The sequence below is a fragment of the Macaca thibetana genome, chromosome 14, assembly GCF_024542745.1.
Source record: "Macaca thibetana thibetana isolate TM-01 chromosome 14, ASM2454274v1, whole genome shotgun sequence".
NCBI lineage: Eukaryota > Metazoa > Chordata > Mammalia > Primates > Cercopithecidae > Macaca > Macaca thibetana.
In genome coordinates, this window is record NC_065591.1 from 65,973,145 (window position 1) to 65,990,032 (window position 16,888).

Consider the following 16,888-nt stretch of genomic DNA (forward strand, 5'->3'; position numbering starts at 1 on the left):
TGTTAAAAACTTTTTTTTAAAGTAAGTATTTACAGGAGCTTCCAATTTGGTGAACACGTGGACTCGCTGGGAGGCTCCAGGCCCCAACCCCATCCCTAGTACATTGCCCTATAAATGTCTTACGTCTGGCTGTTCCAGAATTGTCACCTTTATAATAAACTGGTAAACATGAGGAAACTGGATAGAACCTCATGTGAAATCTGTCCTGCCTCTGGACTTTTTGGTGACATGAGCCATGAAATTTTCTAAACTGTTTGGGAGAAAAAAAAAGGGTACTTACTGATTTCTTATTAGGCTGGCTACTGTCATATCCAGTGGTAATGTCCCGTACATGCAATATAGCAAATGTTCCACAAAATTTTGGATATTCTTTTGGAGAATCAAAATTACGAAGCCTTTCAAATATACTTTTGATGGTAGATGGTTCATAACATAAGAAATAGGAAGTTTTTGAAATATGATAACCATATCTGTGCAAAGATTCAAAGTGCTGAAATTAGATTTCAGATAACTCTTTAAAAAAAGTATATATTAAAGAAGATCAGCCTACTACAGTATTTTATAAAAAATGGCAGTCCTTAATTCATATAATTTTAATACTTTAAAAAAAATATTAGGCACACTAATATAAGAGTGCCTATGAAGGTTGGTGGATTTACTCTCCCTGAGTAATCAATCAAAGGTCATGAAGCTTTTTAGTGATGCACTTTTAATATTAGCATAACATAAACTTGTGAACCAAGTGTACCTTCTCATAACACTGTGTATTCTTCAGAAACAAATTTAGAAAACTAAGGGTAGGACAATAAAAGAAAAATCGAACATGTGAAATTCATAATAGTAGAACTTACTTTTCATAAACTTTAACCAGTTGCTGTTTCAATGTTATATTCATGGTTTCCAGGTAAGATGCCATCTCAGCAACCACAACAGCTGCGCTCACCCCATCTTTATCCAAAACTGAAGTTCCACAGAGAAAACCTGAGGATTGAAAACCATCACTAGAAAAGAAGAAAACTTAAGCCTATAATTTCAATAGTTTTACATTTCTTCAGAAGGACAAGGAAATGTAAAAGCCTAGTAATAGATGAAACTCATCAATACTGAGTGTATTTAGGGGACGCTTTGGTTCTTTTTGTTTTCTGATAAGAAATGTATCTACACATTTCTCAGTTCTCTGTAGTTTTACAACCCAAAATATGAAACCAGAACACAAAAAACTCCTCTTACAGAATTACATTTTAAAAAATTATCAATCAAATTTCAAAGATTTTAATATTTACTACATACCAATAGACTCTTCAAATGCAAAAAGGACTTCTTTCCCATTTTCCAGGAGGTCTATTATCCTACTTCCAATCCATTTAAAACCTGGTAATGTTTCCTGAAATGCAGAGGAGGCCATTCTAGTTAAGTGATTGTCTCACAAATACCTATTAGAGAAAAATCTGCCACTATATGCATACAACATTCACATAATGATCTTTACTATAGTCCTCAGTCCACAAAGGTTTATAGAGTAGCAGACATATAGTAATAAAGTGCCATAAATACACACACTGCTACTACTGATGACCTACTATTTACGGATTATAGTACTAGGTGATTTACACCAAATATAAACCAGCATTTATAAGTGGTGTTCATATAGTCACAAAGTAACATGAATAAGCACATACACTATGATCACCTACTATTAAGGACTGAACCAAGTGCTTTACATTATCTTTTTTTTTTTTGAGACAGAGTCTTGCTGTATCACCCAGGCTGGAGTGCAGTGGTGCAATCTCGGCTCACTGCAACCTCCATCTCCCAGGTTCAAGCGATTTTCCTGTCTCAGCCTCCTGAATAGCTGGTATTACAGGCACACCACCATGCCCAGCTAATTTTTGTATTTTTAGTAGAGACGGGGTTTCACCATGTTGGTCAGGCTGGTCTTGAACTCCTGATCTTGTGATCCACCTGCCTCAGCCTCCCAAAGTGCTAGGATTACAGGCGTGAGCCACCACACCCGGCCCCATTATTATTATTATTATTATTATTATTTTGAGACGGAGTCTAGCTCCAGGCTGGAGTGCAGTGATGAGATCCCAGCTCACTGCAAGCTCCACCTCCCGGGTTCACGCCAATTCTCCTGCCTCAGCCTCCCAAGTAGCTGGGACTACAGGTGCCCACCACCACGCCTGGCTAATTTTTTGTATTTTTAGTAGAGACAGGGTTTCACCATGTTAGCCAGAATGGTCTCGATCTCTCGACCTTGTGATTTTCAAGCCTCAGCCTCCCAAAGCCCGTTATCTTTTTTTTAATGCTTACAAACATTATCGCTGAAACACAGGCTCGAAAGAGAAGTCAATCTGCCCAAAATTATACTGCATATAAAAGATGGAGTCAAGATTCAATTTCAAGTTTCTGCTTCTCAGAAACTGTCCTTTAAGCTATATTATAACCACTAATATAAGAGTGCCTATGAAGGTTGGTGGATTTACTCTCCCTGAGTAATCAATCAAAGGTCATGAAGCTTGTTAGTGATGCACTTTTAGTATTAGCATAACATAAATTTGAACTAAGTGTACCTGCTCATAACACTGTGTCCTAACTATTAATAAAACCACCAAGACAGTTACTAAGTACTCCTTTAAATAATTAGATTTGAGGACTTTTCATCTAATGAGCTACTGTTCACTTTAAAGACACAATCTGTTTTAGAGTCAACAGAAAGAGTATGTGATACACCCTAACACCAAAGCTCACCATTACTAACTTGTTTCCTAATTCACCTTTCTACCTCCTTACTGAAAAGAAAAAATAAAAAAGTCAAAACTTCCCTGCTACAACAAAAACAAGCAAATAAAATTATAATAGTGGTCTTTAGAATTGTTCTTTTTTCTCTTTTGTGCCCATTATAATTTTTCTTGCTATAGATATAAACTAGGAAAACATCAGAATCTTAGGTGTGAATAAACTTTCAGTATCTTCTATTTTGCTATTTGCGTTTTAGAAAGTATAAAGTTGAAAGCTCTATTTCATATAGCCAGGTACAATTTTCTTTTACTCAGTCAATTAGTATTAAGACCTGTAGCCTGACTATGGCTCAAGAAAAATGCCCAGGGACATTTTCACTGATATTTGGCAAAGATGGCAGAGAAAAAGCAACTTAGTTCCCATAGCTGCAAAAATGGTCAGCTTAAGAGTCTCAAGTTCATAAGGTTAATGATCTGGACTGACAGAGAGCCACTGCTTGTTTTTTTGGATGTAGGATCATTGGGTCTTACTATGCAATTTAGAAGACTACTTGAAGTTCCTAAAGACCATGCTTGAAGAGCCTAAACAAGGGGTTGATGACACCCACAACTTTTTGGAGAGAAGTCTGAGTTACTGATGGGGTCACCAGGAGCTAGATTTTCCCTGTCTGAAAACCAGATATTTGTTGTATGGAATAATAAGTATTAATGTATTTTTTAAAGAATATCTCATCTTAGTACCAGAAATTCATATACAGTACTGGATGAATTTTGGCTCAAAGTGTCTAAATTATCAAAAAAGACTGAATAAGTGTTAACAGAATTAGAAAAATAAGGGAATTACAAATGAAATCAACGAAAGTTTTGGTGGGGAGATGTCTTTAACATACAGAAATAGGCTTTTAAAAGTAGCACACAGATATTATCGATTCTTACTTCAAAATGAAATCCTTCTTTAAGTGCAATTGCCTTCAAAATTTTAGAAGAGACTGTGGTGGCTAACATATAAACGTTCTTCACATCAGCATTTCTTGATTTATTTTTCTTCCAGCAATCAAACATCCACCACCCAAACAAAGCTGCCAACTCATTGCCTGTGAAAACTTTCCAAGAACCACTGTAGAGAGAAGGAAAATGCAATGTCAAGACCTTTCTTCTCATTGAAACTTCTTGACGCCAAGGCCTACAAATTACCATCTTTCAGTTAGGAAAAATCAAAAACTATCACATGGGATTTTTGAGAAAACATTTATTACTACTTCTTTTCTAACTGACCAGGGGTGATTTTACAGTAGGAATGGTACGACATCTTTTGGAAAATTATTATACCATTACATTTACTTTTTTACTTAATGAGAGAAAAAATTATGATAAATAATTAATACTTTCTAGGTAAGGACATTTGTCACATTACAATGGTAAAAATACATAGCAGCCCAGAGGACTAAGATTAGGAAATGGGTGGCTCACGCCTGTAATCGCAGCACTTTGGGAGGCCAAGGTGGGAGGATCACCTGAGGTCAGGAGTTCGAGCCCAGCCTGACCAACATGGCGAAACCCTGTCTCTACTAAAAATACAAAATTAGTGTGGCAGCGCATGCCTGTAGTCCCAGCTACTTGGGAGGCTGAGGCAGAAGAATTGCTTGAATCTGGGAGGCAGAGATTGCAGTGAGCCAAGATAGTACCATTGCACTCCAGCCTAAGCAACAAGAGTGAAACTTGTCTCAAAAAAAAAAAAAAAGGAAAAAACAAGGTTAGGAAATAACTACATCATAAAGTGATCTGTTGGGATATTATGTCTTTGTAAATATTAATATTTTTAAATAATATATAAAGTCAGGGAAAAAGGCTTATACTGTAAGCATTTTTTGAAGCATTTTGTACAATTGAAGTGGAAAATAAGATGTAAAACTATGATCATAATTTAATAAAAACAAATACATCTTTAAATATTTCAACTAAAAAGGCAGGAAAGAATTGTCAAAGTATCAACTTAGGTGGTTATTTCTGGATAACGGGTTTACAGGAAATTTGTGTTCTTTTCTTATCTTTTCATTATTTTCAAAGAGCCTGTAAGACTTAAAATACATTGCTTTTCAAAGTTCAAGCTTTTAATCAAATAACATACTTCTCCTGAAGTTCTGCTGCTGCCAGTCTGTCTGCATCAGGATCTGTGGCTAGCACTATCCGGGCATTTTCTTTCTCTGCCAGTCTCAGGGAAAGTTCCTGAAACAGTGACCCAAAAAGCTGAATTGTACTGAAGAACCTAAATTCAATGTTAATGTTCCTGTATGTAGGCACAGTGTTAGTGACAGGAATTTTAGAAGGCATAGAATTCAGCTAAGTTTAAAATAAGAAGCCAAAAGTAGGGACACCCACCATAGACATTTCAAACAAAACACAGCCTATGACTCCAATACAATTAAAAGATGTAAACTACAGTCCTTTCTGTTTTTGTAAGTAATCTTTGAATTGTCAATGAGTTCTACCTATTCTGATGGTTTAATAAACTAATAATAATTTAAATACTAAAAAAAATACCAGCACAGATTCTCCTTCTTCAGGATTTGGACATTTAACAGTAGAAAAGTCTGGATCAGGATCTTTTTGTTCTGGTACTGGAATTGGAGGCTTAAAACCAAACACTTTAAAAGCCAACTGCACGTAGTCATGTCCGACCCCATGAAAAGATGTGTGCACAAATTTCAGGGTGGTCTTTGAGTTTAATTCCCTGTAAAGGAAAATCAACATAAGATCATGATCACAAATCTTAAACCATCAAATTCTGAAAAATGTGATTAAAGCCTTCAGCAGAGGTCTAAGATACTCAAACAACAAATGAAGAGTATTAACTTAAAGATCAAGGGTTTTAATTCACCAGTATTCTCCCTTTGTGGCTCAACTTCCTGACTTGGACAGCTGCCTTCCATATGCTGTGCCAATACCCTGAACAAGCTAAGCTAGTATCATCTAAATAAGTATTTTATCTCACCAGACCATCATAATCACTTCCTAACTGGTCTTTCTCACATGCCAGTAGACCCCCTGTTTCTTCACTTCCAGTGTAGATTGCAAGGTACCTAATTACACTCACCTTCTTATATGTCACTCTGGGTACTTTGACCATCCAATACCCCAAACCTTGTTGAACCCAAATGTGTACCTTTTCCAGACTTGCACCAAAATAGTTGAATATTGCTAGAATAAATCTCACAAAAGGACTGAACAGCTTCATTCTGAATGCATACTCAATGCTGCCAGGCAATCATACTTTGTTACCCCCAAAGCTTATTTTTTACTCTCCAAGATGGTGACTTAATTAGTACCTTCTCTTCTCTTATTCCTTTCCTCCCCCTTCACCTCATACATCATTGAGACACAGAGCCATTTGATGGGAACTTCCTAATCACCCCACACCAAACCAACAACCCATATTTTTTCCTTCTTCCATCTGATAATAATGAGGAAGCATTCTTTGTATCAAAGGTCAACCGCTCTACTTCTGCTCTGGTCCCCATCTATTCTCACTTGAGAACTTTAGTACGTGGATAATCCTTTCTCGCCGGCATCATTTCCACTAGCATCTAGACTCTGTTTCTTTGGTCTTTTCCACAGCAAAACTTTCTACATCCTAACTTCCCATTTACTAACCATTCCCCATGAAAAATAAAATTTATTATAAGACAAATAATAAAAATAAAATGTTATGACAATTTTCAAACATATACCTAGGAAGACAGAATATCTAACACCATATAACCATTACCTCACTTCAATATGTTTCCATAGTCTGTCAGTCTAGTCTCATTTATTCAAGACGTATTACTTTACATGAAAATGCTTTAGTATTTAAAAACATAACCATATTATCATTATTACATTTAACAAAATCAACAATAATTTCTTTCCTCTAATACCCTATCTGTGTTCAAATTTTCCCCAAGTGTCTCAAAAATACTTTTAACAGTTGTTTTACTTGAAGCAGGACTTGAACGAGGTTCCATATAATTTGATTGCTATGCCTCTCAAGTCTCTTTTAATCTATAAATGTTCCTCCCTTCCTTCCCCAACCCGAATGTCATTTATTGAAGAAACTGGACCATTTGTCCTGTAGAAGTTCCTGTATCTCCAGTATGTAGACTGCATCCTTTTGGTATTAACATGCTCCTCTATCCTATTTTTTCTGTAAATAGGCAGCTGCATTTAGAGGTTACATTAGATTCAGTTTCAATTCTTTGGGCAAGAATAGGTGCTGTGTATTTTCTATTGACTCACAGCTGGAAGCACACAATTTCTACTCTACTTTTAATGCTGTTAAACTAAGATTCACCAGTGTCAGCCTAATCCTTCCATCAAAAAATTTCCCATCAACATTTCACCTATGGGTCTTAGCAGCCCTTGATGAGAATTACTTAGATACATGATTTATTAGAGGTCACAACATAGTGATTTTGAAAATTCTATTATTCCTTCTGCATTTATTGGATTTTTCTTTTAAAAAAATGATCCTTTATCAACCATTTGATTAGCCCTAACATTCAGTTCACATAGAAAAGGCAGAACAAATTAAGATAAAGTTTCAAACATTTATCAATTTTCAGAAAGAAAATTTAGAATTTATCAAATTTCAGCATGAGTGATTTTCAGTCCAGCAAATCCCAAAGGTGACCAATAAAGAGCTTTTTTAGTATTACTAACAGTCACAGGCTTTTTATGTTTAATGTTTTAATTCATTAAGGTGATTATTCTTTTTGATGCCCAACTATCCAATATTTGGTCAGTGGGAGTCCCTTCAAGTTGGCCCCTAGATCCTTTTGATATGACCCCAGTATCTTTGAAAGCTAGCCTGCTTTATGGCAAGGAAAACAAAGCTATCTCAGGCTCATTTAGTACATTTTCTGCCCCCGTCCTTGATGAGAATCAATTTCTCCAATAAGCCGTGGTTCCTTTTACTAGGAAATGGTATTTAGAAACCACAATCTGGGCTTTAGGGGTAGGCATAGGCCTTATTAGTAACAGAACTAGTATTTTAGCATTTTAGGTAAATAAAACATATTTCAAATTCAAATTTAAAATTGTAATTTTAAAATTATTTTATTTGATTTTACATTTGCTTCTCTTAAACTAAAATCTTAGATCCTAGTGACATTAACATAGTTACCCATTTGTTTTATAATATATATAGTATGTCTATCTATATATTTATTTATATCCACATCTGTAAAACCATCAATATTACCACTAACAGTACAGCTATCAAATACAATTTGAGGTTTCTTTGTAGTTCTTTATCCTTAGGACATATCCCACTAGAAATGTATAGTCAATAACTGTAAAGTCACTTGAAATAATTCTTCTCTGTGTAATTATGCCTTCAGCTTCATAAATAGTTCACTTGTTAATTTGCTTTTGCCCATATACTCTTTAAAAAACAAAAATATAAATAAGAAAAGACAGAAAGGATAAAAAAGGAATCAATTCTTTTTAGAGTGATTAGAGCTGGTAGCATTTAGCTAGTATTACTGTCCACTTATCATTTTAGATGGAGAAGCAAACAATTGATAGCTTGAAGGGTACATTTTTGAAATTAAAATAAAGTTGAGAAAAAGCTAAAATTATTTTGTAGGATAGGAAAAATATACTCAGCCAGCCAGGGTTCTTCCTAGCAATAGTGTTAGCTATTTACAGAAGAGTTACAGAGATAATTATGGAAATATGGAAATGGTTAAGGAAAAATAAAATCTTAAAGGAAATATACTTATCTAACACAGAGGAAATACATATATTTAAGTATAACTTGTTTAACTTTATTGAGATATAATTCATATACCATATAATTCACCCATTTAAAGTGTGCAATTCAATGGCTGTCACTACATTCATAGAGTTGGTCAACCATGACTATGATCAACTTTAGAACATTCTCACTACTCCTGAAAGAAACTCTAGGCTGGGCATGATGGCTCACACCTGTAATCCCAGCACTTTGGGAGGCTGAGGCAGGCGGATCACCTGAGGTCAGGAGTTCAAGACCAGCCTAATAAATAGACAACACTTTGTGTCACTTTTTCTTCTCCTCATTTGCTAACATTATTCTAAAGTGGTATTATCTGATATTCCCACTTGGATACCTGTAAAAACAGATCTTTTTCAGATCTTCCATGTATCTCCTGCAAATATCCTGCAGAGGGTCTCTCTTCAGCGGGCTGGTATCCACCAAATTATCATTCCAGGAACCATTCCAGGGTTCCACACATTCTTCTATACATTTTAGAATTTCTTTATCATGAGGTGACGTGATCTGAGCACCGGTTTCCCAGTAAACCTAGATGATAAGTAAATATAACCATAATCACTTAAAATGCTTGTCAGATCTTTTCTTACCTATAGTAGAGACCTTCAGCTTTACTAAAAAGCATATAAAATTGAGGCCGGGTGTCATGGCTCACGTCTGTAATCCCAGCACTTTGGGAGGCTGAAGCAGGCAGATCACGAGGTCAGGAGATCAAGACCATCCTGGCTAACACGGTGAAACGCCGTCTCTACTAAAAATACAAAAAATTAGCCAGGCGTGGTTGTGGGCACCTGTAGTCTCAGCTACTCGGGAGGCTGAGGCAGGAGAATAGTGTGAACCTGGGAGGCGGAGCTTGCAGTGAGCCGAGATTGTGCTACTGCACTCCAGCCTGGGCTACAGAGCGAGACTCCGTCTCAAAAAAAAAAAAAAAAAAAAGCATATCAAATTGATCAAGCAAAAAATGTCAACATAGGACTAATTTAACAAATATTAAAAGATACAGATAGTAATTACTCTACAGGGACTCTTCAATCAAATGATTATACATGATTTTCTTTTAGAAGTATATCTTAATAACAATATGAGTAAAATGCAAGCAGGCCTAATTATTATGATAACATTATAATATGCATATGCCATAGTGTCCAATTATACTCTTAAACCTATAACTATCTACTAAAGATAATCCAAGAAACCATAGAATATTCCTTAAAACTTGATACTATTTAACTCATTATAAAGTAGTTATGTGATACAGAAAAAAGTCATCTTTCTATTATAAAGTAGAATTTATATCATACCAAATATAGTTTATTAAAAATTAACATGTTAATTATCCATATAAATTTCAATGAGTTTCAGTTTGTCAAATAGCCTGATCAATAAAACATTAGGAACAGTTACCAAAAAAGCATGAAAATGTAATTCTATTAATTTATAGGATTTCAAATTTGGAAGGTTAGAGAACATCTATGGTGACTTCTACCATGTATAGGACACAAATCCCCTCTATTGCATCCTGAATGAAGGAAAGAAGAATACATTTGAATCTGTACTATGTACTAATCTCTATGCAAAGAATATGGTTAACCAGATGACCTAAAAATCTGTGTTCTATAAACACTTCAAAATGCTATATAAAAGAGAAAAAACATTATCTTAAATGCATAGCATAATCCACAAGAGGAAAGGGACAACTCTAGGCAGTGAGAGAAAAAGAATTAAAAAGCGGAATGATAAGCCCGTGGGACTGAGATTGTGGTTACTTGGGGTTTGAGAACTGTCCATTTATCTGGTTCTTGGGTTGTAATGCCCATGTGCAAGATATGGAGTTGGAACTGAGACCCCCAAATAAAAATGGCATTGTTGAAGCATTTCACTCTCAGTGAAAATGCAGAATAGAAAAAGTCCTGCCCACTATTATAGAGATTGTGAGGAAGCGTGTCTCTTCTTGGGTTCTGGGTAATTAAAAAAATTTTCAAATCCAAGGTCTGTACTTCAATTATTTTAGGATGAGAAACAATAAATTAACACAGAAACTGTCCCCAGTCAGTGAAACCCTTGAGGTTCTAGCAGAATTTTTAAAACAAACAAAAAACCCAGAATGCTTAAAACAAACAAAACTGTTCTGGAGGGATGCTCCCACATTTCAAGCCATAAAAAAGATTATCTCCGTAAGTCCTGAAAGCTCACGTGAAAATTTATAAAACATAAGAAAAAAAAAAATCCTGTTCTTTCTCCCGGTCCCCTTCTCCTTGCTTTTCTGTGGACGTGATGCCTGGAGGTACAGCAACCACCATGTGATGACCATGCTTGAGGGTAAGGCCAAAAAAACTGCAAGACACAAGGCCTGACATCATGGAGCTACAGAACCATGCCTGCGGCCACCTACCCCTGGACGTTTTGTTATGTGAGAAAAATGAACTTCTATCAGCTTAAGCCACTTTTGCTGGTTTTACTTAATCTGCACCAGAAAGCATCCCTATCTGATATAGTAACATAAAAATTCATGCAACAAAATACATCCAGGAATAAACGTTAAAAAATATCTGAAAAATCTAGTTTAAAAAAATGTTTAGGTCAGCTTACTCCTTTCTGCCCGTGGACGCTGCTGAGGAAGCATCATTAAAGTCTCTCTTCCCTGCCATCATGTCTAAGTCAGAGTCTCCTAAAGAGCCCAAACAGCCGAGGAAGCTCTTCCTTGGAGAGTTGAGTTTTGAAACAACCGATGAGAGCCTGAGGAGCCATTTTGAGCAATGGAGAATGCTCACGGACTGCGTGGTAATGAGAGACCCTAACACCAAGTGCTCCAAGGGCTTTGTTTTGTCACATACGCCACTGTGGAGGAGGTGGATGCAGCCATGAATGCAAGGCCACACAAGGTGGATGGAAGAGTCGTGGAACCAAAGAGAGCTGTCTCAAGAGAAGATTCTCAAAGACCAGGTGCCCACTTCACTGTGAAAAATATATTTATTGGTGGCATTAAAGAAGGCATCGAAGAACATCACCTAAGAGATTTTTTTGAACAGTATGGGAAAATTGAAGTGATTGAAATCATGACTGACCGAGGCAGTGGCAAGAAAAGGGGCTTTGCCTTTGTAACCTTTGACGACCATGACTCCGTGGATAAGACTGTCATTCAGAAATACCATACTGTGAATGGCCACAACTGTGAAGTTAGGAAAGCCCTGTCAAAGCAAGAGATGGCTCGTGCTTCGTCCAGCCAAAGAGGTCGAAGTGGTTCTGGAAACTTTGGTGGTGGTCGTGGAGGTGGTTTCGGTGGGAATGACAACTTTGGTTGTGGAGGAAACTTCAATGGTTGTGGTGGCTTTGGTGGCAGCCATGGTGGTGGTGGATATGGTGGCAGTGGGGATGGCTATAACGGATTTGGTAATGATGGAAGCAATTTTGGAGGTGGTGGAAGTTACAATGACTTTGGCAATTACAACAATCAGTCTTCAAATTTTGGACCCGGCCAGGCATGGTGGCTCACGCCTGTAATCCCAGCACTTTGGGCGGCTGAGGTGGTGGATCACCTGAGGTCAGGAGTTCGAGGGCAGCCTGGCCAACATGACAAAACCCCATCTCTACTAAAAATACAAAAATTAGCCGGGCGTGGTGGCGGGCGCCTATAGTCCCGGCTACTTGGGAGGCTGAGGCAGGAGAACTGCTTGAACCCGGGAGGCGGAGTTTGCAGTGAGCTGAACTTGCACCACTACACTGTAGCCTGGGCAACAGAGCGAGACTCCATCTCAAAAAAAAAAAAAAAAAAAATTGGACCCACGAAGGGAGGAAACTTTGGAGACAGAAGCTCTGGCTTCTGTGGTGGTGGAGGCCAATACTTTACTAATTATGAAACCAAGGTGGCTATGGTGGTTCCAGAAGCAACAGTAGCTTGGCAGTGGCAGAAGATTTTAATTACTGCCAGGAAACAAAGCTTAGCAGGAGAGGAGAGCCAGAGAAGTGACAGAGAAGCTACAGGTTACAACAGATCTGTGAACTCAGCCAAGCACAGTGGTGGCGGGGCCTACCTGTGACAAAGAAGACATGTTTCAGACAAATACTCATGTGTATGGGCAAAAAACTCGAGGACTGTATTTCTGACAAATTGTATAACAAGTTATTTTAGTTCCTGTTCTGTGGAAAGTGCAAAGCATTCCAACAAAGAGTTTTAATATGGATTTTTTTTTTTTTTTTTTTGCACCATGCTGTTGATTGCTAAATGTAATAGTCTGATCACGATGCTGAATAAATGTGTCTCTTTTTTTTTTAATGTGCTGTGTAAAGTTAGTCTACTCTGAAGCCATCTTGGTAAATTTCCCCAACAGTGTGAAGTTAGAATTCCTTCAGAGTGATGCCAGGTTCTATTTGGAGTTTATATACAACTTGCTTGGGTAGAGAAATTGTTGTCTTCAGAAACCTTGGTGTAGTTGAACTTACAGTTACTGTTGTGACCTGAACTTCACCATTAAAAGGGATTACCCAAGCAAAATCATGGAATTATTGGTTATAAAAATGATTATTGACACATTCTATGCAATATATCTAAAATGAATAATGTTACCAGATAAAATTATAAATGGGAATGAAGCTTGTGTTTCATCCATTATCATATGTAATCAATAAACGATTTAATTATCTTAAAAAAATGTTTAAAATGCTACTAAAGAATCTAAAAGAAGTCTTGAAAGAATAGAAAGACACACCCTATTCTTGAATAGGGAGACTCAATTATTAAAATATCAAAGCTCTCTAAATTAATAGTAAATAAAATATGATACCAATAAAAATGCCAAAATAACTTTGTTTTCAAATGGGAAAAATACCATAATATCATGCATGGAAAAATAACATAAATAAAGTCAAGAGGACCGCGAGGAAATGTCTGCAAAACAGATGGCCAAGAGCTGCTTCTTACATAGAAAGAGTTCCCATAAATCAATAAGAAACAGCAAAAGAATAATGAGCAAATAGTTTAACAGATGCAAAACTATAAAACTCCTAGAAGATATGATGAGAGGAAGTCTAGAGGATCTTGGGTTTGGCAATAACTATTTTTTTTTTTCAGATGGAGTTTCACTCTTGTTGCCCCGGCTGGAGTGCAATGGCACAGTCTCGGCTCACTGCAACCTCTGCCTCCCAGGTTCAAGCGATTCTGCTGCCTCAGCCTCCCGAGTAACTGGGATTACAGGTGCCTGCCACCATGCCCAGCTAATTTATTTTTTATTTTTTATTTTTTATTTTTAGTAGAGACGGGGTTTCACCATGTTAACCAGGCTGGTCTCAAACTCCTGACCTCAGGTGATCCACCCGCCTTGGCCTCCCAAAGTGCTGGGATTACAGGCATGAACCACGGTGCCCAGCTGGCAATAAATTTTTAGGTACACCACCAAAGGCATGATCCATGAAAGAAAGAATTGATAAGCTGGATTTAAAATGAAAATAAAATTTTCTGCTCTGCAAAAGACACTGCCAAGTGAATAAAAAGACAAGCCGGACTGGGAGAAATATTTGCGAAAGATATATCTGAAAAAGGACTGTTATCCAAAATATATAAAGAATTCTTAAAACTCAACAATAAGAAAGCAAAACAGACACTTCACCAGAAAGAATACACAGATGGCAAAGAAGCATATGAAAACATGTTTCACATCGTATGTCATCAGAAAAATGGAAATTAAAACAACAATGAGATACTACTGCACACCTATTAGAATGGCCAAAATCCACAACACTGACAATAGCAAATGCTGGCAAGGATGTGGAGCAACAGAAGCTCTCATTCATTGCTGGTGGGGATTTAAATAGCCACTTTAGAGACAGTTTGGCAGTTTCTTACAAAACTAAACATACTCTTGTCATATGATTCAGCACTCACACTCCTTGGTATTTACTCAAAGGAATGAAGACTTATGTCCATACAAAAATGTGCACACAAATGTTTATAGCAGCTTTATTCATAATTGCCAAAACTTGGAAGAATCTATGATGTTCTTCAGTAGGTGAATGGGGAAATAAACTGTGGTACATCCAGACAATGGAATATTCTTCTTCTGTGCTAAAAAAGAAATGAGCTATCCAGCCATGAAGAGACATGGAGGGAATTACTATGTGAAACAAGCCAATCTAAAAAGGCTATATATTGTATATTCCAACAATATGACACTCTGGAAAAGGCAAAACTGTGGAGACAATAAAAAGATCAGTGTTTGCCAGGGGTTAAAGAGGAGAAATGGATGAACAGGCACAACACGGAGAATTCTGGAGGCAATGGAAATACTCTGTATGAAACTATAATGGTGGATACATGTCATTATTCATTTGTCAAAACCCAAAGAATGTACAAATGAAGAATGACCCTAACATAAACTATGGGCTTTGGGTGATAATGACATGTCAATGCAGGCTCATCAAATGTACCACTCTGGTGGCGGATGTTGTTAATGCATTTGTGGGGACAAGTGGGTACATGGGAAATCTCGGAACCCTCTGCTGAATTTTGCTGTGAATCTAAAACAGCTCTACAAAATAAAGTTTGTTAAAAAACAATCCTTTAACAGACTTCTCAGAAAGGGAAACACAAATATCTTATAAATACATGAAAAGACACTCAACTCCACTCATAAGACAGGTACAGATTAAAAATAACATTTCTACCAATCTGATTGGCAAAGATTAAAAGCTTTGATGATACAATCATGGAAGATAAAGGATAAAGGCCCTCATATATTGTCGATGAGGTTATTAAATGGCATGACCACCTTGAATAGGGAATGCCAAACTTTCTTTGCATATTCCCTTTGATCCAAAAGTTTCACCTCTAGGCCAGGCACAGTGGCTCACAGCATTCTGGGAGGCGGGGGCAGGAGGATCACTTGAGGCCAGAGGTTCAAGACCAGCCTGGCCAACATGGCAAAATCCTGTCTCTACTAAAAATACAAAAATTAGCTAGGTGTGGTGGTGCATGCCTGTAGTACCAGCTACCCAGGAGGCTGAGGCAAGAGAATAGCTTGAACCTTGGAGGCGAAGGTTGCAGTGAGCCGAGGTTGTGCCACTGCACTCCAGCTTGGGTGACAGAGCGAGGCTCCATCTCAAAAAACAAACACAAAAACACAAAAACTCCAAAGTTTCACCTCTAAAAATCTATCGTACAGATCAGCAGTGCCCAAAAGAAGTATGTGCACCACAAATGCAAGCCACATATAAAATTTAAAATTTTCTAGTAGTCACATTAAAAAATGCATAGATGAAATTAATTTTATGAATAAAGCATATATATTCATGCACATATATATTCATATCATTCATATGTGTATATATTCATGCCATTCATACATATGTATATCTGCTTCATTCATCTTTAAAAATCTATATAGATGAATCATAATTTATGTAATCAATCCTCTATCGATGAACATTTCATTTGCTTCTGATCTTCTGCTATGTATAAACAGTGCCACAGTAAACATTCTTCTACATTCATCTTTGTTTTATTTTTTTCTTTTTTGAAACAGAGTTTTACTCTGTAGTCCAGGCTGGAGTGCAGTGGTGTGATCACAGTTCACTGCACTCTCTGACAGAGGAGCCCTCTCCTCTCCCGGGCTCTCCAAAAAATACAATGTCACATATACAAATATATACATATACAAACACACACATATACATATATATTTTTTCCTTAATATGCAAGCACAGGTTAAAATATACATATTGACTATATATACACATGTATGTATATATATGTACATCTATATGTGTGTATGTATACATGTATATACATATATACACATACATACACATAGAACAAGAAGAGGGGAAGGGAGAGGGAGAAAGAAAAAGACAGTCTGTAAGACATATTGTTGTATGAAATCAGCAAGGCACAGAACACTATTATATAGTACCCTACCATTTATGGGGAAAAAGACGGGGAAGTGACAAACACATATATATTTATATATGTGTGGACTATCCCTAAACAGAAATGAAAACTGGAAACAGTATTTGCTTCTGAGAAACGGTACTAGGGGACAGAGATAGGACAGATACTTTTTACTGTTTAACTTTTTAACCTTGTGCTTACATATTAAGGAGAAAAAATATTTGAGGGTCCACTATGTGCCAAATATGTTCAATAGCAATGAATATCAAGGCAGACTAAGTCTCTCTACCTACGAACTTATATTTAGGGGATGGGGGTGAGGAGGGTCAAATAAATAAGAATTCATCATAAAGAAACTAGATCCACAGCCTGGGCAACATAGCAAGACCCTGTCTCTACTAAATATAAAAAAATTAGCTGGGTATGGTGACTTATGCCTGTGGTTGGGAGGCTGAGGCAGGAGGATTGCTTGAA

The 16,888-nt window shown here is 36.9% G+C and overlaps 1 protein-coding gene and 1 pseudogene across 3 annotated transcripts in view; one reads left to right on the forward strand and one right to left on the reverse strand.

Moving 5' to 3' along the window:
- Window positions 1–16,888, reverse strand: part of PGM2L1 (phosphoglucomutase 2 like 1) — a 60,816-nt gene that overhangs the window by 12,328 nt on the left and 31,600 nt on the right. For both annotated transcript variants that reach the window (XM_050756176.1, XM_050756177.1), the window contains exons 6-12: window positions 8,873–9,066; window positions 5,283–5,472; window positions 4,870–4,967; window positions 3,678–3,858; window positions 1,291–1,384; window positions 852–981; window positions 281–470 (exon numbers count right to left, since the gene is read on the reverse strand). In XM_050756176.1, the coding sequence (XP_050612133.1) occupies window positions 281–470; window positions 852–981; window positions 1,291–1,384; window positions 3,678–3,858; window positions 4,870–4,967; window positions 5,283–5,472; window positions 8,873–9,066 (1,077 nt within the window). The remainder of the gene's footprint in view (window positions 1–280; window positions 471–851; window positions 982–1,290; window positions 1,385–3,677; window positions 3,859–4,869; window positions 4,968–5,282; window positions 5,473–8,872; window positions 9,067–16,888) is intronic.
- On the forward strand, window positions 11,006–12,453 carry LOC126935296 (heterogeneous nuclear ribonucleoprotein A1-like; annotated as a pseudogene). Its single transcript, XR_007719204.1, has 2 exons — window positions 11,006–12,014; window positions 12,324–12,453. The product of XR_007719204.1 is annotated as a heterogeneous nuclear ribonucleoprotein A1-like (transcript).